Raw genomic sequence first — 27,021 nt, 5'->3', positions numbered from 1 at the left:
AAGAACCCAAACATCAGTACTCCTTGCTTCAGTTTAAAGGGCTGGTTCCTCTCTTAGATAAAACCTGCTTAATAAACTGCAAACAGAACAGAGCTTTCCTGGGCTATCACAGCACAATACCTTCCACATCCAAACCATTTCAGCCCTTCATTTCTTGTTTTCAAAATTCAGTAGAGCCTTTGTGATGTGCCCTGCAATACATATCAACACAAAAATGCCATAGCATTTGTCTTGTGTTATGGACACAAGGCAAGTCTATCAAACCCAGCAATGGTTTTTCCACACCTTTAAATGATCATCCTGGTCACCCCAGCACAGTTACTTGCTCAATTTAGAAATTCTCCACTGGGTTAGGGGCAGCTCTAGCTCAGATGTTTGTCCTGCCAAGACCTGAAACTTGCTTAAATGGAGTCCGTGGAATTTGAAGGCTCACAGCAGTAAATCACATCATAAAAAGGTCAAAGTTCTGGTCGATTTCCAGACTGATGGTGTTTAAAACCAATAAATACTTGCCTAATACTATAAATGCAACCATAAATTTACACTTTTGCGTACATATACATAGTTTGACATAGAGTATATGAAGTCTATCAAGGCAATGGCAAGGAATAGATAAGAGATTTTCAAGGCGCTCCTACCACTACTGCAGCGGAAAAAGAAGCCTTCTTCTCATTCACTAATGTTGTGAGGGCTGTAGCAAATAAATATAATGCAGTAAGCTTGATCTTGATGTCACTTACAGCAGACTTATTCCAGCTTAACACACGGGAGCTGATTCGCTGCTCACAGCTACACAAATAAATCTTACCAGGAAACATTTTTCCTGCCATGTAAATATTTTGAAATTTCAGAATATCTTGCTACGCTGAGTCTGGGCAGCTCTCAAAAGTTTTGTTTTGCAACACTTTTAATAGTTTTAAAATCTTTTTAGAAGTTGTTTTAAAAAACCTTCAGAAGTTTGTTCCGGATGATCAAAACATGCTGTTTTAATGTGTTCAAAGTCTTCTGAAGATTTTCTTACAGCAATAGCCAGTCCTCACAACAAGTGATTTTCAAAGCACATGCCTTGTATGCATTTCAACAAACTGCAACCTCGCTGACCAGTGCAAGAGCTCTAAAAGAAAGCCAGCACTTTAAAATCTCATTCTAAAATCTTGCCATCAAAAATCACCTGTGCCATCCCATAGCCAACTATAATCGATAAACATACTCATTTTCACTATACTAGACTGAGTCATATAAAAAACTCCACAAGTATACTGTAAACTATGTGAAACAGCCTGTGGTTTCCCCCCTTTAGGTTGTTTGAGTCACCCAAAATCTGACTTTAATCAGTCCTAATGACCGTTTATTTCAGCCACAGCAGCCAGATTGCACTTTTACAACCAGCTACAGCTACCCGTTGGAAACGTGCCCAGTTTTGTAGTTATCACCTGCCAGTACAGAGCGGGTCAATGACACCAATGCAGTAATGTTCATCCTTGAAAAGAAATCACATTACTCCTTGTCCTCCTTCCCCTGTTCCTCTTCTATGGAAAGAAAAGAGGAAAAAAAAAAGAAAAAAAAAAGCACTCTTTCAGCCAAATCTGGATTTTCTTTTAATCGCTTTGCTTACAAGTAAGCAGAAAGAGCCTCATCTTGCCAATCATCTCAGTAAACGCAGTACTGAGTGGTATTTTGCTATACAGTCCTGCTGATTCCCAGGGAGATTAAGAAGCACAGAATTCAATTTTAAATAGGTAATAACATACTTATGCTTATTAGCACATTTCATTTTCTGCTTAAAATTTCCTTATGTCTCAATATCTCACATTTAAAGGTTCTTCCAACAAGAAGCCTTATGCACAGTGTGCTAAGGAGAGCCATTTTTGGTGCATCAGAGAAAACAACTTGCTAGGTATATCTTCTGTGTCTCTGCTTTTAATTGTTTCTGACAAACCTCACTGTTTGGAAGGACAGGAATGGCTGCCAGAACGTGGATTTGCTGCAAGACCAGGAGACAGCACTGCTTCTCTGGTGTGCACTTTTGTCCTTTGGCTGATTCATGCACAAAGGGCTGCAAGCAAATCCTACCTCTTTCCACATGCTATTGTGCTCACAACAGAGCTGTATTTAAACTGGCAAGCCTGCTGTCCCTGCAGCACAAATAAACATGAAGAATGATAGATTCAGTGATATTTTATTCTCATTAACATCACACAGCAGGACAGGGTACTGGAGCTCAAAGATAAGTACTGGGCTGCCCATGAAACAGCAAAGGCAGCACCGAGTAGACTCCGCCTGCGCACCTTTACCTCTCAGCCCACCACAAAGCAGCTTTCACATCCCTGGGAACAAAAGGCAAAATGCGCAAGTGTGAGATAAAGCAAGAATCCAGGCTGCAAGGACTGAGGCTTATTCCCAGCTGGGCCTGCAAGTGCCTTCACCAGAACCCTTCCTATCTGGGCATTTTGGCCTGCAGTCAGACAGGCAAACGGCCTCCAACTGTATCACAGCGACCTTGCAAAAGTTCCCCTCGCACATGCACATGTGTGCAAACACACACACCCTACTCGACTCCAATAATTCTTGGATAGATTTACAATTTCCTAAGCAGGTTGCTATAGTGAGCCTGCAGAATATTTTTTCAAAACACTGTTGTACTGTAAATGTTTACATACAGCATAACCCTGCCAAATTGTCTTAAGACAAAGGAAAACACAAAGTGTCTTTGCTTAATGTCCAGCCTTCCAGCCTTTTTTTAGCGTTGTGACCATACTTTCAACTAACAACAGAAGTTTATTACACCTTTCTGTGGGCTTGCACACCCTTAGGCCTAATAATGGGTCATCTATTAGCTTTAATGAATAACAAAGCTATCGGATTTACTAGTGTTAGCTGATTTCATGCATTTCTGAGTAAATTCTGAGCTAACTGAAAGGCTGAGGCTTAGCTTGACATCCAGGCGCTCAGTTGCTACGAATCAACATCACTCGATTGAAATAATACAAATTTTGATACTGAGGCAGGATGTCACTGATGAGCGTCAGCAGATTTCTTATTTCTTAATCTTGATAATCGCTTTAGATGACATATGCCAGAGGAAATGCATGGTTTCTGGATTAATTCATTCTTCTGGATTCCAGCAAAAGAGACCAAGAGTCCACAGAATATAAAATATTTGCTCAGTGTTGTTTTAAACACTGCAATGTTCCTGTAACAACATTAACAGTAGTGTGATTTATGATTACAGAACACATATGAAGCTATTGAATGTCTCCTGCACCTCCACTCTGTTTCTTAGATACTAAAGCAAAGTCCAGAGCATAACATAATTTACAGCACTATAAAATGTTTTACAACTGAAGCACAGTGAAAGCTTAATATCCACAACCTTCTGTAATATGACCATGTCATCTTGTTAAACTTTCTTTATGGGAACACTAGAGCTGACAGGAGCTTTCCTCATGTCACTTCCCTGCCGATTATCAATATCACCTTTCTCACTTCATGTTGTTCATAGGAGGAGGGCTTCCTTTCAAAAACATAGGTTCAGATAGATAACAGACTGCTTTCTAAAAGTTTACGTTTTAGTTACAGCCTTAGATCATTTGCCCAAGATCATGATCTCCTCTTTCCTACTAAGAATTTACAATGCTCTATCCAAGACAATGGATAATTCAAAACATTTAGACCTAAAACAAATTCTGAAGCACCATTACTTAAATCTTCAATGTTTTCTTTTTCGAACAAAACAAAATCTTGCAATTATTGGATTTGAACTCTCCTCTAAGATTTCAGTAAAGATCATCTACCAGGAAAAGGCCTTCCTTTGTCAAAACTCTTCATTGCCAGAGAGACTGAGACAGTATTTTTTGTCATTTTATCTACTTGGAAGAGTGAAAACCTTCAGAGCCAGTCACTCTGAGATGTTCATTGTCCAAAACAAAACTGATGTGAACTTGTGTCTGCAAGGCCTGGCACACTGGTGTACAAAGATAAGCTTCGATTAACTTCAGTCTGGCCTCAGAACCAAACCACAATCTAGTTTTATCTTAATCTGACACTGGATTGGAAGACACACTCCCTGAACTTTCATTGTGTTACAGAGAAAGATAAAAAAGGTTTTAAAAAATCCTATAATCTCACCTAAATAGTTTGCTTTGATTTCAGAGAGTAATGAAGGGTCCTCCTAACTCCCGAACAAAGCTAAAGCATGACCTCAGCTGACAGCAGGGGAAACAATCATGGCTGTTCCTTTCATACTCCCCTTCTACTGCCAAGAAAACATTTGACCTGTTCAGCTGCTCAGCCCTGGTTTTGCTGGTCAAGAAGCTAGCTCAGTTGGGAATGTCTTCCAGCAGCAAGAGGATGACCACTCAGACACTAGTTCTTTCCAGTATTACTGCACGACAGAAGAATTTCTCATTTATTGAATAATCTATGGACTGAGAATATTAATTGAAGGAACTGCTATGAATTCTAGCATGGTATTACGAGTCCAATATTAGTGGAGGATAGAAGGTGCTTTGGATAAAAGTGACAGAAATAAGCAGGTAGGGAGGGGTATTTTACCCTCATAATATGACTTCACGCTTTTCTGGCAAGCAAAAGGAGCCTTAAAATAGAAATAAATTACAACCCTTTTTCTGTTTGGTTAAAGTAGCCTTAGAACAAACAAGAAACAGGCCTGCACATCTTAAAGACATGGCAGCTAAGTCTGAAAACATATCTCATCTAAATGTAATTTCCATCACGATATCTGATTTCTCAGGCTTGCCATTGGTTGAGATCTTTTTCATGTCAGGGAATTCAGTATTACTCTCCTAATCTTTAATTTAGTACCCTTTTAGATTGGTCAAATACAATACACACACGTCTACCAATTTTCAACATCTTTGCTCAAGCTGCAGAGCAGCTCTCTCAAGTCCATGAGCAGCATCCTAAAAGTAAAAGAGGTTTCTTCCATCAAAGGGTATTACTAGCTATGAAAAAGGACAGATTCTGTGTTATATTGTCCAGAACTCTATGGAATTAAACTTGACACAAAAATGTGTAATTACTACAGGAGCCAAAAATACATGGAGCACTGCTCCATATTAGTAGAAACTTGCACTGTCACATTTACTACTACTGTCCTAAGTTTTCTTCCCTGAGATGCTTTATAAACATGACAGACCTCTAAAATTCAAAGCTTCATATTGTCCTGATACGGCAGTTAAACCTGGAATCAACCAGCATCACAGAAAAACTCCAGCCCTCCTGGCACTTCTTCAACAAAGGACGTGTTTGTACTATCGATTGTACTGCTGAAAATAATTTTGCTGTGTTGACAGGCATCACTCAGCACAGACCGTGATGAAAAGCTGAAAATTAGAAAGTTAAATGAACACCTGCAACAATTTTCCTGCCAATTTTACAACAAAATAAATATTGAATTATTCTGATAAGTGGGTCAAATTCATCCCTGGTGTCATGGCCCTCTGAGGTTAACAGCGCTATGACAGGATTGAATTTGGCTCCTGTGTCTCTCTCTCAGAGAAAATGCTTCACTGAACTTTTAAAACCCTCTGTGCCATCATTCATCTTCATTTAGAACCCATCTTTTCTTTTTTACTGTGCTTTTTTGCAGCAAAACTGTAATTTTCCTATCAACTTGCAGTCAATTATGCTGACAGTTTGACATGAACATTGTACATACACAAAAATAATTTGTAAAACAGCTTTTTCAATTGTTAGGCTTAACAGGAATTTCCATCATACATAATCTTCTTTGACATGCACAATTCCACAACCTATCTTTCCCGGAAGAATATGCATCCTTCCACATCACAGCTGCTTCAATAGCATTTTACACGTCTGCAGTGCTGCAGAGATCTCACAAAAAACAGAAAGATGCTATGTGCAGCCTCATTGTGATGTTGCCATTTTTTCTCTTTTTCTTTTTCTTTTTTTTTGACTGCTAATAACACTTCTTTTCTTGTAAAGGAAGATGCAAGTTTTGTCTTGCCGTCTTGGTTAAGTTGTGAGAAACTTCTGCCTGACCAACCTAGTGGCCTTCTATGGTGGTGTAACTTCATCAATGGACAAGGGAAGAGCCACTGACATCATCTATCTGGACTTCAGTAAGGCCTTTGACGTGATCCTCCACAACATCCTCCTATCCAAATTGGAAAGAGATAGAATTGATAGGTGGACATGTTAGAAAGCATCCAGAGGAGGGGTCACAACATTGATCCAAGGAATTGAACTCTTCCCCTACAAAGACAGTCTGAGAACTGGGGTGAAGGATCCAGGGAGACCTAATAGCAGCCTTTCGGTCTCTAAAAGGGGGCTGTAAGAAAGGAGACAGACTCTTTAGCAGGGTCTGTTCTGACTGGACAAGGGGAAATGGTTTCAAACGAAAAGAGAGGAGAATTAGATTAGAAATAGAAAAAAAAAAATTACAGTAGGGAAACACTAGCACAGGTTGGCTACAGAGGTGGTAGATGCCCTGACCCTAGAGACACTCATGGTCAGGCTCGGCAGGGCTCTGAGCAACCTGATGAAGTTGTAGGTATCCATGTTCAATGCATAGGAGCTGGACTACGTAACCTTTTAAAGGTCACTTCCAACTCCAACGATTCTATGATTCTCTGAAACTCCTATGAGCCTCAGAAAATCCTCAGAGAGGATTAGAGATTAGGGTATCTTTATGGGATTTCCATTTCAGTCTTGGTGTCTGGACAAGTTCTAATGCTCCAGCAGCAAAGAAGCATGTGTATGTGATTAAACACATTTTCCACAGACCCTCTAGGAGAGCCAGGCTATGCTGGGCTTCCTTTTACCACTGCAGCCTGCTCATCTCTTTGCAAGCCCAACCACTACACTCAGCTGCAGAAGGTGCCCAGGAGCAAAAAGTAGACAACTGATTATTGTATGCATGACTTCAACAGCTTGTAAGGTCTCTGTTTTCTAGACACTTCCTCTTTCAAACCTCAAGTACCAGCCAAATCAGAATCTTTAATCTTACGGTTCGAGAAAGAATACTTTACCAGATTTCGATATCCGGGTAGTGTTCTGCAGGTACTCTCCACTCTTATACAGATTCAAAACTCTTTCTAGTTGAGCAGCTGTTTCATCTATCCCCCAATGAAGCTCTCCTTTAAAAGCATAGAAAAAGCATGATTCAGATGAGAAGGAACCTTCACAGAACTAAAGAAAGGCAGCATTCAAAGAGAGGCTGCTCCATGACAGTGCTGTGATGTGGACACAGAGTCCATCAGCTACTACAAAGTGACCATGAATCATATTTCTTATCGGATGTGAGCAAGGCGTGTCAAATGCTGACTCATCCACTTGGGAAGCCAAGGCCCATGAGCAGAAAACACTGCACTGAGCTCCCCAGATGGGATGAACATCAGCCAATGCAGGGAACTCCAAAGAAGTTGCTTGTTAGTAGGCTGGCATCATTCAGTTCCCAATGGAACACAATATAGCACAAGACACAAAGCCCCTAGACCTAGGGCCAAAAGCTCACAAAAGAGAATTGTGGTGCACACAGCTGCTCCTGTCCCAGAGGCACCTTGGCCATTAGTAAAGGCCTATTGTAATTACACTTGCCTTTGGCTCCTGAGGTGTAAAAGCACCAGCGTTACCACTGGCGACAGGCAAGTAAGCATCCCATTGGTAGTTACAGATCCCCCTGCTAAAGGCAGGGACTCTCCAGGCACCACAAGGAGCTCTGCAACAAAGACCACGCTCTACAAGAGGCAACACAACCTCTTGCCATGATGTTTTTCTCTAGATTGCTCCTTGGGATAAACGTAGAAACTGCATTCATGCAATTCACCACTGTGCAGACATGTCAGGAAGAAGCACAGACCTCTGTCAAGCATAGTTAATATCTCGCAGTGGGATTTATCTGGTATACAGGGCCCTTTTTACCCTTTCTGTACGGGGTGAAATTTATCCTGAGTAGAAAAACAATCCAGTTTCCTTGCAGCAAATACGAAAGCAGCATCCCCTCATGTGGTAGTCACACCAAAAAAAGAAAAGCTTGGCATTACCACATCCAGTGTGATTACCTGTGGCGTTGACTATCTTATCCAGTAATGGTCTCAGTGAGGGCGGCGCGCTGTGTGGCAGAAGGTATGTGAAAAAAAACCTGGAAAAGAAAAGTAATCCATGTTGAAAAATAAAAGAAACTACAAACATAGGATAACTACGGAATAACATAAGGAATGAAATTCCGATTGCTTGTAAGCCACTGACCTATTCAGGAAATAAAATCGTATTCTTCAGTCAAATATAGCTGTGCTTATTCACATAGCTGCCTGGCATAACTAGACCACACTGCTATATACAAGGCTGCCTTGTAACTATGTGTAAATGTTCTGTTAATGCAGAAATGTGCTGTGAAGCCCCACAGAATGCAACTCTTAGCAAAGCTGTCTGTACTTGACAAACTGTGAGGATGCCATCAACTTCAGAAGTCTCAGGGGCTTTTCAAGGCTTGAAGTGCATAAATCAGATTTCTGCTCATTTCATAGAACTGGCTGTTACTTTATTTTCTACAGTTTTTCCAGACTTTAAAATTAACAGGGAGAAGAATAACTTCTTCTATTGTTTAAACAACCCCGCAATTCAGAACATCTTTTCTGTTCTCATCACTTATCTAAAATCAAGATGCGTTCATGTGGATTGCCATGTTTGGATGTATCCTCTTCATTTCATCATTTTTAATCACAAAAGAGAAAAGAATATGCCTTTATTTAACATCATTTGAAGTATACTGAATTTCACATTGTTCCTTTAAATTTCTATTTCTCTTCCAATATTACTAAACACTGTAAACTCAGTGTCATAGCAACCTAAGATAGAGATGGACAGTTCAGGATCTGACAACATAAACAGAGCTATCGGGAATAAATATTAGGTAATGAGCAGAACAGTAACACAATTGGGAAATTGCCCTGCTTTACATCTAACCTGCAAAGCAAAGTAAACGTTTTTTCATATACAGAGACCACATTGTCAAACAAAAACCTACAGTGAGTCATACTCAGGAGCAAGACTAGCAGATGTCTTATATAAGCACAAATTAAAAAATTGAGTTACTGATAGCAAAAATTGATCACAGACACAGGTATTATTGAGTTGACATATTCCACTTACACAATGAATATTTCCTTGAGATTTTAACTCCCTTCTAATCCCTTACAAAAATAATATTTATGATTTTCACAAGCGGGATTATCTCCAGGTAGGTTTTTCTAGCCGTGGCCATGAAACATCCAATGAAAACAGACACAAAAATCTAAAGAGTGGAATAACATTTGTATTGAGTAATTTATCTGGTAAATTTTACTTCATTTTTTCTGCTTAGAAAATAACCATAAGCAGAGTCCAACTGATTGCGAATAGCTCTTTGCAAAAACTCAGTAGCTGCCATTTACTTTCCTATATGCATAACAGATGCAAGTCACAGAGCTTATAGTTCTTCCATGGCTATATGAATACCTAACTTGTCCTAAAGCAAACACCCACATGTGAAATTCTGAAATGTACAGACACTGGTGTCTGAATAGCTTAGTTACATGAATGTTTGTTATGCAGAGTAAGGCTAGCAGCATCATTTGTGATCTGCCCAACACAGACTGCCAAATTCCTTCCAGTTTGCTCCTACAGTCTTTTCTTCACTTCTCTTTTCTCCAAAGAACTACCTGATCTTAACTGCCAGTGATGGAGAATTCACCCATTGGTCAATAGTTCAAAGTATTAAATAGTTTTACATTTAAAACTATTCAATGCTTCTAAAATTAGTCCCTCAAACATTCGGGAGAAAATCCACAGAGATGGATTTATGGTAGAAGATAACAATCTGAAAACTAACACAGGACCAGGACAAATCATAGAATGGCTTGGATTGGAAGGAATCTCAAGGGCAGGGCCACCAACATCCATATCTAATACTAGAGCAGGCTGCCCCGGGCCCTATCCAATCCTGGCCTTGAACATCTCCAGGGACAGGGCATCCACAACCTCTCTGGGCAGCCTGTTCCAGCACCTCACCACTCTCTCTGTAAAGAATTTCCCCCTGATATCCAACCTAAATCTTCCTTCTGTGAGCTTAAAATCTTGCATAGTAGACTTTTTTTTTTTTTCCAAAATGCTTTTCCTCCTTTAATTATTTACCTCATAAAGAAACCAAGCAGATAGGCTAATTGTGTTTGCAAGGTTGGGGCGTACTATACTTCGAAATTTCAAGAGGTTTATGCATTGTTTGTCATTCCACTGTTTTTGACTAATACCTAACAACAGCACAAGAAACCCCTTTGCTGTGCACTGACAGACACTGCTTTTAATCTCTAATTCTACAACAAGAGTGTGAAAATAGGAAATTAAGTAATGAACACTTAATGAACTGAACATTTTGCCTTCTAAGACAAGTGCATAGAGTTTGTTGCCATGTCCATCATGCATGGTTGCAGCCTCCTGCAGCATCAGTCTGCTGTTAAATGAAGAACAGTTGTCTCTACCACATGAAGCAAAACTGGGGGCTGAAATCACAGGGATACAGTGCATGTTACACACCAGTGTGCAGTTCAGAGGAAGTACTGTAATAAAAAATGACTGCTTCCTTCAGTGAGACCAGCGACCTGCCCCAAGCCCCGTATACCACAGACACATCTTCATTTAAGCCTGAGGTGAATGGATGCCTATTAAATGTTTCTCAGCTAGACCAGCAAAATGGTCTTAAGTTAAAGCTAGCTACCTAACAAGATCTTTAAGCCAAGCAAACAGAAACAGAAAATTTTGCAGGACACACTAAAATCTATGCTGCACAACTGCAGATGGCTGTCATGTGGCACAGCCCATTTCAGTGTGGTCAGTTAATGCAACACACATGCTGGTGAGCACCCCAGGACCAAAGCAGACAACACTCCCTGGAGAAGCTCTCCTCACTGTGGTCTGGCAAGGAGTGAATGGCATGATATTTGAAAGGGAAGTCTAAGAAATGAGCACATCATTATGGTATTGCTTTGAGCTCCTCCACCCTCATATCTGGACAGGAAGATGGATGCTTCAGCCAGTGGCTTCCCTCCACAGCTGACTGGTTCGCCATGAACCTACCACCTCCACATCCCCACATCACGGCACCACCACCTCAGCTGGTGGTAAGAAACATGTGGTGACCATTACACCAAAGAAGTGCTGGGAGAACTGTCTCATTACGGAGTTAATGGGACCTCATGTCTGTGAGCGCTGCTGCTGTACCATTAATAAAATCATTATTTGTGTGAAGAATTCAGTGGAATTAAACCAATGTGAAATTAGACTAAGTGGTGAATCACACTCAAAGCATGGAAAATATTCCCAGCTACAAATGCTATGTTATGGTATTTTCCTAAATGAAACAATTATTCATAGCTTTTGGATAACAGAACTGAGACAAGATGTACTCATAGGCATGAATAGCTCTAAATGATGCTGCAGGCTTTTTTGTCCACTTTTAATTCTCTTTTACCTTACAGAGGACTGATCATGTACCTGTAGGCATTGTAGAGGTTCCTCTTTTCATTCATGTTTTGGCACCGTCCCTCAACAGAACAAGGCAGAGTGAAGTTTCGTGCTGGAAACTCCATAAAGCAGTCACTGTTACTGGTGCAAGAGCTTTCCTCAATACTGGCGTCATCTAGATCCGTCACTTTCAGCTCCCCATCCACAATCACAAACTGTCGAGGGCGAAAATCCAGCAGTGTCACAGAGCCAAGAGGAGAGTGAGCCAAATAATGCAAAAGCCGAACTAAGCTGAGACATATCTGAAATACAAAAAAATGGGTACCTGGCATTATTTTCTCAGCACAGACCATAAAAATGAAACCACTTCGGCTGAAGATAGATTCATAAACACATGACTTAATATGGGCATTATAACTTATCCTCAACACCAAATATTGCAACAAAGGTATTTTTCATAGGATTAACATAGTTGATTGTAAAGCCCTTGGAGACTTGAAACAAAAATAAGCTTCTTTACCAGTGCTTTCCCACACTATTCTTGAAGCATGGCTCATTGTTGCTATTCTTACTTTCATAGAAATAAAAAGCCTTAACTTTTAATAACACATTACATACAAGCCTTGACCATGCAGTCTACGTTTCTGCTCTGTACAAACTCCAGGTTAGGAATTTTGGCCCAAGTGCTGTCCTCCTACAGTCAAAGCTCAGACTGCAGACAGCATCTGCACTGCTTCTGTATTGATCATGCCTTTTGACTGCTGTTACAATTATATATATAAGGGTTCCCCTTGTGTTTCTCTTCTCCAGTTGAGAAGGAGTGTGCATACACAGTGTACCTCCATGTGCCACTTTAAGGTGGGGTGGAAGCTCTGCACAGACACTGTACTTTTCAGTTGCTGGAAACTCCAGAAACTTATTAGACAGCAAACTCAATGAAAGCTGAACTCAGTCCCCTTCCTAAAGCACTGTTTTGAATTAATGCAAAAATAGCATTAATATAAACACAATTAAATACTGGAATTTTTATCCTATATATTAAACTAATAACAGGTCTTATCCAGTCTAGCAAGGTTTTTATTGTTTATATATAATTTTGGTTTCTGTTAACATACACTGTTAATGTCACATATATTGAAGTAGTCAAATCAAAATTCGATCTCAGGGCATAAACAATTTGCCCAGGGGAGCACCTAAACACGTACTTCATGAAAAAGCAGAAGCTGAGCATGTCTGGAGCTATAATTCACAGACCACGTCTGTGCGACATTAGGACTATCCCCCACTTCTATAATCACCTCCTTGCTTGACTGGACTAGAACGTTTATCCTACTTAAGTGATACCAAAGTTTACACAGCGATGGCTGTCCTGTGAATGAATACAGGCACAATGATGGGATGCCAGAGCTGACCTTCCTTTCCTCCCTCTGAAAGTACAACAAATTCCTTCACGCACTATCCTGAAATACGTAGTATTAGCCAAAAACAACCTATAATACACTTATCTTCCATTGTCAACAAACCCAGAATTTAGTTTGGATAAAAATACAGGTTGTCATCTGATATCATCTGATACTGCCTTTTCTCAATCCCTAAAGACACTGCTCCTGCACTGGCAACCTTTCTGAGCCCCTATGGACTGATAGCCCACATACCTACTACGAGTCTGGGTTGTGAAAACCCATGCACAACAAAAGCCTTAAGTACAACAGTGAAGGCTTTGCTGGAGCAGTGTCGCCCTGGGGAGGAAGCCTGCTTCACAGACCAACACCAAGAAATTATTTGTAAGAACAGCCAAGCCATTTATTTAGACCTTTTCAGGACTGGGTCAGCAAAATATCATAGAATAACTTTGGCTGGAAAAGACCAATAAGAACATCTAGTCCAACCATCAACTCACCACCCCTACACTCACCAACCTGTGACCCTCAGTTGCCACACCAACATGTTTCTTGAATGTCTTACATATCGATATATGATTTTATTTCCTCTTTCTTCCCTGTGCTAGTTGAGTCCTAGATAATTTCATGCTTGGTAGCTTGTCTAAGACAACTCTCCTTTACCTCCCTTTCTAAATGCTCGCTCAGAAATATCCATGCAACAGGAAACTTCCCAGTTCGTTACCCATCATCTAACATATCTCTTGGCAATTGACTGGGTACTCAGATGCCATCACAGTCTGTTGTTGGATGAGATGAGACAAAGACTTGCTTCTACTGTTATGGAGCTGTGAATGGCACCTCTGTTTATTATAGACATATTTCTCCCAGGAGAAGGGAGCTGAAGTTGAGCTCCCTCATTGTTCCCAAACACAACTCAGAAGGCAGCACTGCCATAGTACCCTACCTGATAGACATCTTGCACACAGCCACCCAGCCTTGAGAGCACCGACTGTAACAGTATAGACGTAGGCTGTAGCATACCACAGTCACCAAGCTTAGTCAGGGGCACTTTAATTCTCCCATACAGATGGAGCCATACAGCCCAAAGTGTTTTAGATGAAAACTATTGCTGCCTTGAAATGTCTTGGGGAGTTAACCTCAGTTGACTAGACAGCCTAGTGTACACTGACTGAGACAGCGCTGTCTTGATCAAAGCATTGCTGCAGTCTGGCTTCATTTTGGACAAATTAAGTGTGACCTTCGTGCTCCTGATAAATTGCCAGTGCAGTGGACAAGCTGCCTTTCAGATTTGTGTACACTGCTTTCACTCTCCCCCCGTAAAAGACAAGCAGAACAGGAAGTGGAAGAAAACAATTATAAAATCAACCTAGGATAATGATCAGGATAGAAAAGTAACATCCTTCTATTGTTTAAATTCCAGTTGTGGAGCGTAACGCTCAATGCCAAGAACTCTGAGCTTCGAGCTTTAACAAGTAAGAAACTTTTGCAGATATGATGTAAAAGCATACAAGCCAGCTACAATTAGATAATATTGACAGACAAAACAGCACAGCGTATTAAACACTGCAGAAAAGGGGTGTTAAATTCTGCATCTAAACCAAGATGCAATCACAAGCAAAGCAAGTGCTGAATAAATGCCAATTATACCACTCTGTACATAACTTAAGTTTCACACATCATGTTGTTTTTGTGTTCATTGCTCTCTTGCACGTCCCTTTTAAACAGTTGTTACTTACTCGAAATCTATCTTCCCAGGAAGTCTGTAAAAGCTGAATCATCTCTAAAGGTGAGCCTAGTTCAGTGATGGCCGTCAGTGTGTCTGGGATGTCATTGCTATCTTGGTAACAATAGCCATAGAGCTGAAAAAAATCACAGAGCAGTATCAGTGTAACATATCTTTGCACGCTTTTATGTTTCACAGAGAAAGAGGTGCACAGTAGATGTTTCTTACAAAGCATTTAGCTGCCTTGAAGCCCTCCCCAGCAGCTTTTGGATCCCCTCATTTGAGGAACATTCCCTTGAAATCCCCAAAGGAAGCTCCTGAAGCAGCCAGTACAGCCCCTGTGGATGTCACACCGCTCCAGGCAAGTAAAGCGGCCATGCATGATTTCACATCAACAAATGTTTAAGAAAAAAACTAAAATATCCATAAACATAGAAACAGAACACTATCAGAAAAAAAAAAATAATAATAATAATTTAAAAAATTAGCTTAGCCTATGCAAAATCTGGCTAAAGACGACTTGATTTTCTTAAAATTTCCCTAAATATGACTGCTTAAAAGACATCAAAAAACCTTTTAATGACATTTCCATAGAGCTATTATTTGTGCAATGACTGTGCATTTCAGTGAAATACAACTTGAAACGCAATTGAAATACCAGAACTTATCGTTTGCCAGCCAGAAATTGCTTCTTGCTCTACTTGATGGACTTTCATATGCAGTACCATTAAAGAAGGACAAATATTTCAAAATATTATCTGCCAGTAGATTCTTCAATTTAAAAGAATTTAAATGGCAATTTCGGCCATGCTCCAGCTCCTTCTTGCATTCGCTTTCCAAGGACATCTGAGTGATTAATTTCCACTTGCACAAATAACTGCCCAAGAAGAATATTTAAGGGCTGTGGGAAAGAGCCAGCTTGCTTTATATGGAGTGGGACGTCTGACACAGCTACAGGGACAGGCGTTATATGCCACATGCCAAGCCCTGGCAGAGAGGCAGTTAAAGGAGCCTGATAAGGATCTGATTGCAACTTCCCAGCCAGAACAGCATGAACATGAAATAAAATTAAATGTAATCTCTGTCCCCAGTCAAATAAACTTAACAATAGAAGGGTTAGAGGGAGAGGGGAGAGAAGAAAGAGAGAGAGAAAGAGAGAGAGAGAGAGAGAGAGAGAGAGAAGCAGCTTCAGAAAGTGCTCTGGTTCTATTCATCTCCGCTTTCCCAGAGTAACCCGATGTTTTTCCAAACCCTTTTTAGCTCTACAGAGCTCAGTGAGTCTGATGAAGATCTCTCCTATGCTGGGGGACATGGTACAGCACCACAGAAGACAGACTCATCCACTGCAAGGTCACCAGCAAAACCAAGAGCCAGAGGAAGGAGAGTGGCCACAGACAGCTGCTGCCACGAGCAGCTCTGGGTATGGAGCGTGCTCCTCCAGCTTGTGACCCTCACAAGCAGAAAAGCAAAGAGCGGGGCGAAGTCAGCAAATACGTGGCTTGTTCCGAACAAGGCTGCTAGCTCCGACAGGAGCTGTCAGCATTTCAGTGAAAAAAGCGTTCCAAAAATGCAAGTGAAGTAAACAGTTTTTCTTTTTGGTGTAAAGATGGCACTGCATTTCAAAACAACAGCTTAAACACGGAGTTTAATCTAAACAAAAAAAGAGCTAGAAGATTTTATTCTAAGGCGCGCCAAAAAGATCTTGGCACTGATGCACAACTGAGAGCTTGGGATGGGTGTTGATTGGAACAAATGAAATGGGAAAAGCAGACCTTCCTCCTTGCAGCCACGGCAGCAATAATTTCTTAAGCCAGAGTCATACGGATGGGACTTGGGTGTCTTGACACCATTTTTGTGCAGATGTTTACAGAAATTAGGAATGTGTGTTCAGTGAGCTATCATGGATGGCCACATAAACACACATCTGCTTAAATCTTCCAAACAAAAATAGGAATGAAACTCAATGAAAATATTTAGTGCACTGTCTACCGATGTTCAGAGAAAGCCAAAATTTTCAGCACGGACGGATCATGAGTTGAAGTCTGCAATTTTTACTGGGTATTTCACTCCCTTCATGTGAAACGACAGAGAGAAAAACATATGTGAGTGTCAGAATCAAACTTCTGCTCCTTCACTGTGAACTCAGCACTTGTCTGTAGCGCTCACTGTTACTCAGTGGGGAAAAATGCCCTCAGGGAAACGAAAAGGAATAGAGACTGGGAAACAACACTGTCACAGTTAAGTGTTGAGTCACAGCAACAAAGAACTCAAACAAGACATCAGACTTTGTTCGACAGTCTCATGTTTGTAGAAACTATTCCAAGAACTGAAAGAAGGAAGATAACAATTAGACATGAATTTGATTATAAAATGGGATACACGTATATCCACACACATAAAATACTGATAGATCAGTCTTACTACTTACGTGCAGATGAAATCAATTACAGTGCCTACTTGTATCTATTTTATCTCGATCCATAAGTTGCCATAGTTAAGTTTCAATTTGTTCTCAGAGAACTGGAACTTTTAAGCAGTAATTCTATTTGGGCAATCAATTAGTACCTTAGCAAAAGCCTTTGCTGTCTGAGCATCTGAGTAGTCGGAGTACATTTTACTATTCTATTGCCCATCTACTCACTTCAGTCACTGCAGAAGCTGAAATGAGCTTGATACACACTGGGTTCCTTATTCTCAGAAGAATATTTTCTTACACGAGTACTGCTGAATTCATCAACCACACCAGTGAAACACAGCGCCAAGCAAGTTTGTGTAGGTCTAGCTTAAAAAATATATAATCTAACCTGAGCTCTTTACTGCTTAAGTGAAACCTCTCCAGATGCAGCGGTATTACATAATTATATAGAGTTATAAAAGCACAGAATTTTGAGATATAAAGGACTTATTGGGCTGCATTTATGCTTTTCTGAGTGAAGTCATGAAACTAAATGCAAAAATACACATGTAATTATATGGTCATACTTGTATGTGCAATTATGATGATTACAAACTGGGTATGCCCCAACAGCCAATTAAGCATCTAAAACAGTTACATTCATTCCCCCAATCCTGATAACCAACACCCAGAACGCAGATGCTTACTAAGTACGGAATATATAATGGAAGCAAAATACTCAGAGACAGTAATCTTCAGCCCTTTCATTTCATAACTGGCTTGTTAATACGCATGGAGTTATTACACATAACATTTTATTTCTTCTCCCTTTTTTTTTTTTTTTTTTTATTTGGCCTATACATTTTAAGGCCTCCAATGAGACAAACAGGTTTGTATTCCCATACAGCGAGGTATGAAACAGGCAGTTGGATGCACATAATGAAAAGAAAAAATAATAACCCAGGGAAAGCAAATTTGGCTGGAAGCAGGAGATGATCCAAAATGCCTCCTCTATGCAAAATCCTGTCAGGCCGGACATCAGCCTCAGCGTCACAGAGCTGCTCTTTGGAAATATTAAGGAATGATGGCTTTCATACTCTTTTGCAGCATGGTTCCAATTAAATGAGTGGAAAGAAATACAACCCACATCTTTTTGATATACCCAGTCACTGCAGTTAAATGCCACCCCAATATATTTTTGTGCAGGATCTAATAGCAAACAGTCACGGTACTGGGATGCCTTGCTTTCTGTTTAGAAAAAATGGAAGCCAGCTACAAAATGTTTAGCTGTTCTCACATCATGTGTCGTAACTCATTTAGGGCAGCCCTGTTTACTGAATTCTCCCTGGTCTGTTTGGGTTTCCTCGCTCATAAAGACTCAGCCCTGTTCTGCTCTGCACTCTCCAACCCCACAGTGGGGCATCCTCCAGCAGCAGCACTGCTCCAAGGAACCATGGCCCACTCCATTCAGAGCCCTACAAGCTACAGGACAGAAGTACCCTCCAGGACAAGCCAAGGGGACAGTGAAAGCAGAGGTCAGAGCCTTCACAAGAGATGACAAGCTTACTGAATAAAAAAACAAAATAAAGGAGCTTATTAAGCTGTCATCAGCAGGGCAAGGATATGCAAACAGGCCCTCCCACATTAGCTAGGCATCCTTCCTGGGTTTTTGTTTGTTGCTCGGGGTTTCCCCCCAGAAAAATAAACGCTGAGGCAGAGCTACATCTCGTGGGCCCAAGGTGCCTACCAGGACAGAATCCAGCAGCTACTGGCCTGCAGAGACCCGGTTCTCCTAGTCAGTAGCTATCCCCCATCCTCCAAGATCTGTACTATTTATACAGTTTTACTAAAACCACAGCATGCTGTGAAGCTTTCCCTACGCCTTCCTGGTTTTCAGCTCTTCATGCTCATGTTTTTCATATTTTTTTCCACAGCCACAGAAGCTGGAAATCGATCCCACTATCCCATACTGAACAAGAAATCTTCCCAACTTGGAGCCTTCAGGACAACCCCTTCTTGCAGTCACACAATGACATTACATTAGCAATGTCTGGAGACTTCATTCTCTCTTTCAAGAAGGGTTTGCCCAAACTTACAAGAGAGAAGGACAATTAAAAAAAAAAAAAATTCATGAAGAGCAACAGCAGCCAACGCTTGCCATGTCCTTTATTTTCCAAAGCACATGGACATAGATTTACCTCGTCAGAACCGGCTGCATCAGTATCAGATTTTACAGTGATTTGGTGCCAAGAGGAAATAAAAAATGCCAGTGACACTGGTAGCATCTCATTAAGCTGTTTGCTTGGACTGCTGCATGTCAAAAAGGCACATTTCAGAAGCTTGTACTTCCTCACCGCTATCAAAGCCATCATAATTTTGGTGCAACCAATGCTTGGATCCACCTGTCACCACCTGAGAGAGTGACATCACTCTGAGACCCACTGATCTCCCAAGTTCTAAATGTTTTTTTTTCATTGCTGATTGTATGCACACATAAGTATATACATATTTTTGTGCATGTCACATTCCACCCGCGAGGTGACTACATACATGAATTTCTGTTTCTCCATTATGAATACACACTATTTTCATCATTATATTATTTATACCTACGTGTTTATTTAAACATGTATTTGCCACCTCGCTCAGCTCAAAAGCATCTGCCAATCTGTAGTCTCCCCCTGGGAAAAGGATGAGTTCAATATAAAGATCAATGTGAGGTCGGCACTGCTGCTACAGAACATAAAGAGATGGTGTGTGAGAAGTAAATTAATTTTCCTCATCAAAATGGAAAAAAATAAATAAATAAATAAAAATCAAGCCTTGTTGAGTTCTGAGCTTCTCTGAAGAACACATTCAGACTGCAAGGGCTCAGCACCACCCAGGACCAGGCTCAATGCTGCACGCTGAAAACTGAGGCAGAATTTCCTGCTGCTGCTGCCGAGCACTGGAACCGACAGCAAGCAGGGGGAATTCACACAGTAATTCAACATTCGCAGCTCTGCCCAGGCTTTTATTTATAAATGTGGTATTATTAATAGCACTCAACTCAGAAGAGCTGGAAGGTATGGGACCTCATACCTGGTTCTGTTACTAAACATGGAATTATATCCATAGAAAAACTGGAATGCATTATTTAGAAATACACAGATATTACAGCTGACCATATACATCCACCAGCATACCCACAGATACCTCTCTATGTATTTTATCAGTATGTGTGTACACATATCTTCATACGCCTACTCATCTGACATATATTACATTGGCTATAATCTTAAGATTTAGTAACGTTATCTGCCATTTACTCACCCTGCTTTCCTTACACTCTGAAGTGGAAAATTCTTCTTCTAAAAACATTTACAGCACTCTGAATTTGCATTGCACTGCACAAGCTCAAGGCCTAGCCCTGCAAATATTTAGTCACACAAGTAGTCTACTCTTGTAAAGCCTTCTGTGAGGACAAATAGATCACTCATCTAGCCAGGACCTCAATGGGAAGGCGCTGATATCACTGGAGGCGCAGTTCATTATCTTGTAAATAGCCAGACCAGAGTCTGCCCTGACCTCCATCCACAGTGGCTGCATTCAGCTCCACTGCCCCAGAAGTTTAACCCTTATTACGACAATATTTTGCATTACAAAACTATCAAACAATCTTTGTGCACTGCATGATCGGAAAAGCTTGACCTGCTGGGATATCTATTGGATCCATCCGCGTAATTCTCCCTTTTCAGCACCTGAGTCACATCACTATGTACTTTATCAGCGTTAGGACAAGCTTGGGGTAGTAGCCACATATTCCAAGGGGAAAAAAAAAAAAAGGAAACAAACTCTCTTCAGAATACATTGTTCCAAATGTGTCATAAAATGATATAGAGTGTTCATATTCAGTGTATACAACTGGAATCCCAGGTTCAGATGAGTGTGATGAAAATTAACAGCTCCTTTAGAATTAGTCCAGAGACAACTTCAGTATTATCATAGTGCCCAGGAGAACTAGTTCTTTCAAATTTTTTACGTCCATCACAGAGAACAAACACTGCAATGGGAGTTAGAGGCCACTGGGCACCTATCTGAGCTATCAGATGACTGTGTTGATGTAAAAGCCCATAAAAGAAGATGGCATCACAAACTCTGGTTGCAGCACTTTCAGGTGTGGGTCCACCAACACTCTCCAGGACCATGCAGCAAGCATAGGCTCCCCATGTTCCTGAAAAAGGTCCTAAGTCTTCAGCGCTGAAAGACTCCATATGTTACCTTAAGCAAAATATTCATACCTCCTACACCTCATATTTGCCACCTACAGTAGAAAAGTAAGGTTAATATAATACTAAGCTTACCCCGCTACCCTGTATTTGGGGTAAGGATTGAAAAAACTTCAAGCCCACAGATTTGCCTTACAGTTCACATATCATCACCCTGGTCAGAACTGGTTTCCAAGCCCCTTTGGTCAGAGGATGGCACGGCCTTGCTCACTCCCTGCTGCTCCACTGGAACAGGCAAGCAGCAAAGGGGAACAAAACAGTGCCCACCCATGTTCCTGCCCCACCACAGGAAGGAGCAGGGCCAGGCTCCCCAAAGGAATCTGGAGGAGGTTACAAGTACAGCTCCCATTAAAGGAGACAGAAATTCAAACCAGAGTCTTCTGGAATGGTTTACATGGCACATAAACCAGAAACCCAATCATAGAAATCATTCAACAACTGATCGGGATTAGTTTTATGAAAGCAGTCTTCAAGAGTAAGGAGGATGCAGTACTTTTTGCTAATTTGGAGGCACGTGCTCTTGCCTTATGGAAATCTCTCCCTGCCAACAGATTTGCAAGCTGAACATCCCATGCAATTAAATGGGAAAAGTCAGGTTTTGGCAACTGGAGCATCAAGATGTAGGGCTTGCCTTACGGTGACAGAGCTGGTTTGCAATTGTATCAGCCCTGTGCTTCCAGCAGCTCTGGCGTTCTTGTTAACAGATCCTTTCTTCACTCTTAAAAGTGTAGGATAACATCTGGGCCTTTTGGGAAGCAGTCTCGCAATAAAGAAGCACTTTGTGTAATTCTTCTTTCCTCGCCAAACCACATCTGTCTGCTCTCCCTGCCCTTCTCCACTCCACCCGAGCTCCTCGGGGCTGCAGGGACACATGCTGCAGCAGCAGGCTGTCTCCACTCAGCCATCAGTAGGTGGCACTGCCTGCTTTCCTCTCTACCACATCAGCGTCCGTTGCCAACATCCCACACTCACCAACATCAACGACCTCAGGATCAAGACGACACCCAGGTGACTTGGAGGCCTCGTCTCTGTGAAAGGTAACGTGGAGCAACCAAGCAGACTACACAGCTGCTGTCCTTCACCAAAGGAAGGAAGTGGCCAGCAGCATGAGAACCTCTCCATGCTACACAAAGTCTGGAGCTCCTCTGCTCCCACAGTTCAGCAGACAGAGCCAGTCTGTCCCCACATCACATCGTCAGCCAACCTGCCCATGAGCAATTCAATGTGACTACTTAAAGAAAGAAAAAATCCCAGCCCATTTGGCATTTCACTTTGCAAGGTACACTCCCAACAACTGCTGTCCCATCCCAAACTCAGAAACTCATGCAGTCACCCATCACCTGCATCACTGGTGATGGGTGAAACATCAGCAGCCACTGACCAGCCTTTCAGATCAGCAGCGTGCAAAGCTTTCATGGTTAGGCTCCAGTCAGCTGCAAACGAAGGCTCACTGCCGGGCACCCTGCCTGGTGGCAGCGAGGTTTGTCAGTCGGCATCCTGCACCATGGCCACTACAAAGGGCATTCACTCACTGCCCATCTGCTGACAGCAGGGAGGTTCCCCCAGTGGTTGCTTCCACCATGGCTTCACGGTCTGCGCTTCCCTTCCCCCTGCTTCTGGGAACACAGCGCTGAATTCATGCAAGAACGGGGGAGGACTCCTCCTTCCAGAGTCCCTCCTTTGCAAATATGCTTGCATTGAAATTAATTGTATATTGGACTTCTTCGCACTTGGAAAGACTGTCTGCTTCCACCTAGAACATGCAACACCCATTCAGAGCTTTACCACTTGGATTCTCATGCTAAAAGTAAGCCTTGTGCCCTATCCCCCTGACTGCGCATACCTATAGGGAAACCATTATGGTAAAAAGGTCGGTAATTATCACTTGCAAAGAGAAGGAAATCCGATTTAAAATTGGGTATGTTAAATACGGTCAGCTAGCAAATCCTGCACCACGGAGCTTGTCAGCTAACTGTTATATTTAGTACAATTTTAAGTAACGATGTATATACATAAATATGTATTTTAAGAGCGATAAATACCACCACAGTAGCACTAAAATCAGTCAGTAGCAAACACACGCTTGTGAACCGAATCGATTCCTGCTGCAGTGCCGCCCCAGTTCCCCAGCGGCACACGCTAAGCCAGCCGAGCGCTTAATTCTCCCCGAGCTGCGGGTACCGGGCACTCCTTCCCCTACCACCGGCTGCAGACAAAGCCGGCATCACCTTCCGTTGAGGGTTTGTGATTGTCTTTAAAAAAGCGGCGGCTCCTTCTGACACGAAGGAGCGCTCCTGTGAGCGCTGATAGATAGCTGGCACGGACAGGAGCTCGCACTTCTCCGACGTCTGCAGTGCCAAATCTCCCTGCTCTGCCTCAGCAGAAAGAGACGCCACGAAGGGCAGCACCCTACCTTGTGATACTTCGGGGCCATAATCACATCATTACAGCAAATCAAACATCGCCTTTGTGCCTTTACAATCCTGCCATTGTCCGAAATTAAATGCAAATGGTTTGATTCTCTTTTCTTCCTCAAACAAGGGCGGGGAGGGATTAAAGAGCACTCAATCACCTTCCTCTCCGATCACACGGCGTTCACACAGCGGCATCGCAGCTCTGCGAGCAAAGAAACCGCAGCTCGGAAGGAAAGGGAGAGCTCGGGCACCGCGTCAGACGGGGAGCGGCTACAAAGCAATTAGCGGGCCGCGAAATCCTTCGTTCCAATAAATCAGCGACCTGCTTGCTTCTCTTTCCCCTCTGCCCTTCGTTCCAAAAGCCTCCCGAACGCACCGCCCCTCTTCTCCTAGCGACCTTGCGGACTCACCCGCAGCGCTGCCTGCACCTGCCCGGCCCAGGGGATGGGAGCGCGGCAGCAAAGCAACCCTTCAGTAGGATGGACCCGCTCTCCTCTCTCCGCTCTTCCACGTTCCTGTAATAGCGCTGATTGGCCGCATCTGCCGGAGCCGACCCATCTGGCTCCTGCCCCGGCGGAGGGCACGGCGGATGTGTCAGAACGCGGGGCTGAGGGCAGGGTGCGTTCCGAGAGAGGTCTTTCCCCTCTATCCTATATCGTACAGTAAAGCAGTATTTTTAAAGGAAGGCTAAATAAATAAATAAATAAATAAAAGCTGATTTTGACAAGAGACAGGCCCGAATGGGAACTGCTGAGACAGTAAAGAACAAGTCTGTTATCTTACAAACTACACTTCAAGCTGTCAGCTGCCCGAGATTTACAGGAAAACCTCCTTCCTTAGGACGAAACCTACACCGAACTTCATTTCCAGCCCCACCAGTGCCACTTTACCACTCCGAGCCGCCCCAGCCGCGAGCAGGTGGCAGCGGGAAGGCGAGGGGCAGCGCCAGTCCCCCTCCTGCCGGGAGAACGGGCAGCCCCAGAACGGTACGATGCGTTCGACGGCCGCGAGCAGCGGGAGTGCGGCTGCCGAGGGTAAAATGGAAGCGGCTGTCCAGGGCCAGAGAAGAGGGGAGGAGACGGTTTGGCTTTCGAACCCCTTTCCTCTCCCTCGGCCGCAATGCTCGGACAGTGATTTCTAAGCCCAAATACCGCCCTGGGCCGGCTTCCACTGAAAACACGGAGAGTTCCAGCACAGAGGCCAAAGGATCCCGTCCCCTTTTTAAACTTTAGAGACATCGTCGATTTGCCGTTGGTCACCCGTTCCCACTTTCCCCCGTTTACAGCTCCCGGCTGCCATCGAAGCCCCATTCCCGGCCCCGCCGTGCCCTGATGCGGCCGTCGGGTCAGGCTGCAGCCTCCTCCCTTGGTGTTGCCTCAGCGAGCAGAGCGGCACTTCCCCGGCCGTCCCTGTACTTCAGGGATTCCAAGGGACTCCCGGTGCGCTTCCTCCGGCTGACAGAGCCGGGATACAACCAAAGCAAAAGGCGATGACAAAACCGTCACGAAACCGAAAAGATGGTTCTGATTTAGCAGCGCGCTATTTTTAAACGGGGCGGCACTGAATCACCCTCACGAGGGTTCGTCCCGCCGCGGGGCCGCGCTTCTTCCCCCGACACCCGCGGAGCGGCCGAGAGGCTTCCGGACCCAAGCCTTCCTTGCCTCCCCCGGCACCGGGGAACGGGACGTGTCATACCCCGCTGTTGGCTCTGCTGCACCCGGGTAATTACCGCACCCGGGGTGTTCCATCGGAAACCAAAGGAGCGAGGCACATCGCTACCGGAATGGCAGCTCTCTGCGGTTCGCGCACGAGGAAAGATAATGGAAATTGAAAGGAAGGAGGGAGGCTCAATTCTTATTTTCCTGCAGATGAATCGCAGCTGCCCGCTCGTTAAGCGGAACTCTCAACTCCAGAGCTGCGACCGCGGGGGCCTGACGCTGCCACTCCTGCTGTTGACGGAGAAGAAATACAAAACTCCTCGATTCAGTTCAAAAGCCGCCTACCGTGACACCGTCTCCTCCGCTTTCCGTTTTTACACTACCGGAACGTTCGCGTTATTCGAAATAGCGGCACTGCCATCGGAACGAACCCATTCGGAGCCGCGTCGACGCCCTATGGCACAGCCTTCGGGGCTGTCTACACCCGCACGACGCTTTCCGGAGGGTCTCCCCTGGCCCCTTCGCCGGCCCCGCGCCGCCGTCGGGACCGCAGGCACTGCCCTCCCGGCCGTAGCGCCCCGTTGCTACCCCGCTCCCGGCTCACGTCGAGGACAGCCCCGCCGCCGGCGCCTACCTGCAGGACGTTGGCGTGGCGCAGCCGCTGCAGCAGCACCATCTCCTTGACGATCTTGTAGGCGGCCAGGCGGTAGCAGTCGGCCAGAGCCGCGAACTGCCGCACGCAGCGGGCGACGTCGTGCCCTCCGAAATCCACCGCCTTCAGCGCCACGGCCAGAGACCGGTTAAGCACCGCTTTGTAGACGGCCTTGGTGTAGCCCGAGCCCAGGTACTGCACGCCGCCGGCGGCGCGCAGCTCGCGGCAGCCCAGCGGCGGCGGCTCCAGCCCCAGCTCGGCCGAGGCCCGGCCCCGCTCCGCCGCCGCCCGGCCCCGCGGCTGCTGCTGCTGCTCGGCCGAGGTGCGCGCCGGCGCCAGGTCCATCAGGCGCCGCTCCCGCGGCCGCACCGCCCGGCGCACCCCCGCCGCCCGCGGCTGCCGGTAGCGCAGAACCTCCTCGTAGCGCTCGCGGAGCTGCCGCGCCAACGCAGCTCGCCCGCCGCCGCCCTCCTCCTCCGGCGGCTCCAGGGGGGCGCCGGGCGGGGATGGGGGGGCCCCGTCGCGGGGCGGCGGCGGAGGGAGCTCGGAGCCGGGCACGAAGAGCACGTTGAGCAGGGTGCCCAGCAGCAGGGCGAGGCAGCAGGCGGCCGCTACCGCCGTCTTCCTGCGCCTCATCGCCCCCTCGCTCCCGTGCTCGCCCCTTCCCCGGGAACCGGCCGCAGGGCTCGTTTCTGCTCTCCCCGCTTTTTCCCGAGGCTGCGCCGGCGGCGGAGCGGGGCCGGGCGCTCAGCCGGACCTCGGCCCCTTACGGCGCACCCGCATGACACTTGCCTCCCCGCTCCTCGGCTCTCCGGCACTTATTATTAGCGGGAGCGGAGGAGGGCGGGGGGGCGGGGGGGCGGGGGGGATCCCCGGGTCGCTCCCTCCGCTGACGCGCCCTGATTGACACCCGGCCCTCCGGCCGAGCAGCAGGGGGGCCTGGGAAACGTAGTCCCCCGGAGCAGCCCCGCCGGCCGCCGCCTGGCCCGGGAGCGGGACTACATCTCCCAGGCTCGGCCGAGCCCCC

General features: G+C 44.5%; 1 protein-coding gene across 1 annotated transcript in view; it reads right to left on the bottom strand.

Moving 5' to 3' along the window:
- The window catches only part of PKDCC (protein kinase domain containing, cytoplasmic), a gene marked incomplete at both ends in the record, with an annotated part of 31,536 nt that extends 4,906 nt beyond the window's left edge, over positions 1–26,630 (bottom strand). The window contains 5 exons of the mRNA XM_079532983.1: positions 7,014–7,121; positions 8,046–8,125; positions 11,512–11,783; positions 14,621–14,743; positions 25,977–26,630. Of these exons, the coding sequence (XP_079389109.1) occupies positions 7,014–7,121; positions 8,046–8,125; positions 11,512–11,783; positions 14,621–14,743; positions 25,977–26,630 (1,237 nt within the window). The remainder of the gene's footprint in view (positions 1–7,013; positions 7,122–8,045; positions 8,126–11,511; positions 11,784–14,620; positions 14,744–25,976) is intronic.
- Between the last annotated feature and the right edge of the window lie 391 nt (positions 26,631–27,021).

The sequence above is a fragment of the Tetrao urogallus genome, assembly GCF_951394365.1.
Source record: "Tetrao urogallus genome assembly, chromosome: 2".
NCBI lineage: Eukaryota > Metazoa > Chordata > Aves > Galliformes > Phasianidae > Tetrao > Tetrao urogallus.
Note: the sequence above shows the minus strand (reverse complement) of the source record. Positions and strands in the feature narration are given on the sequence as shown.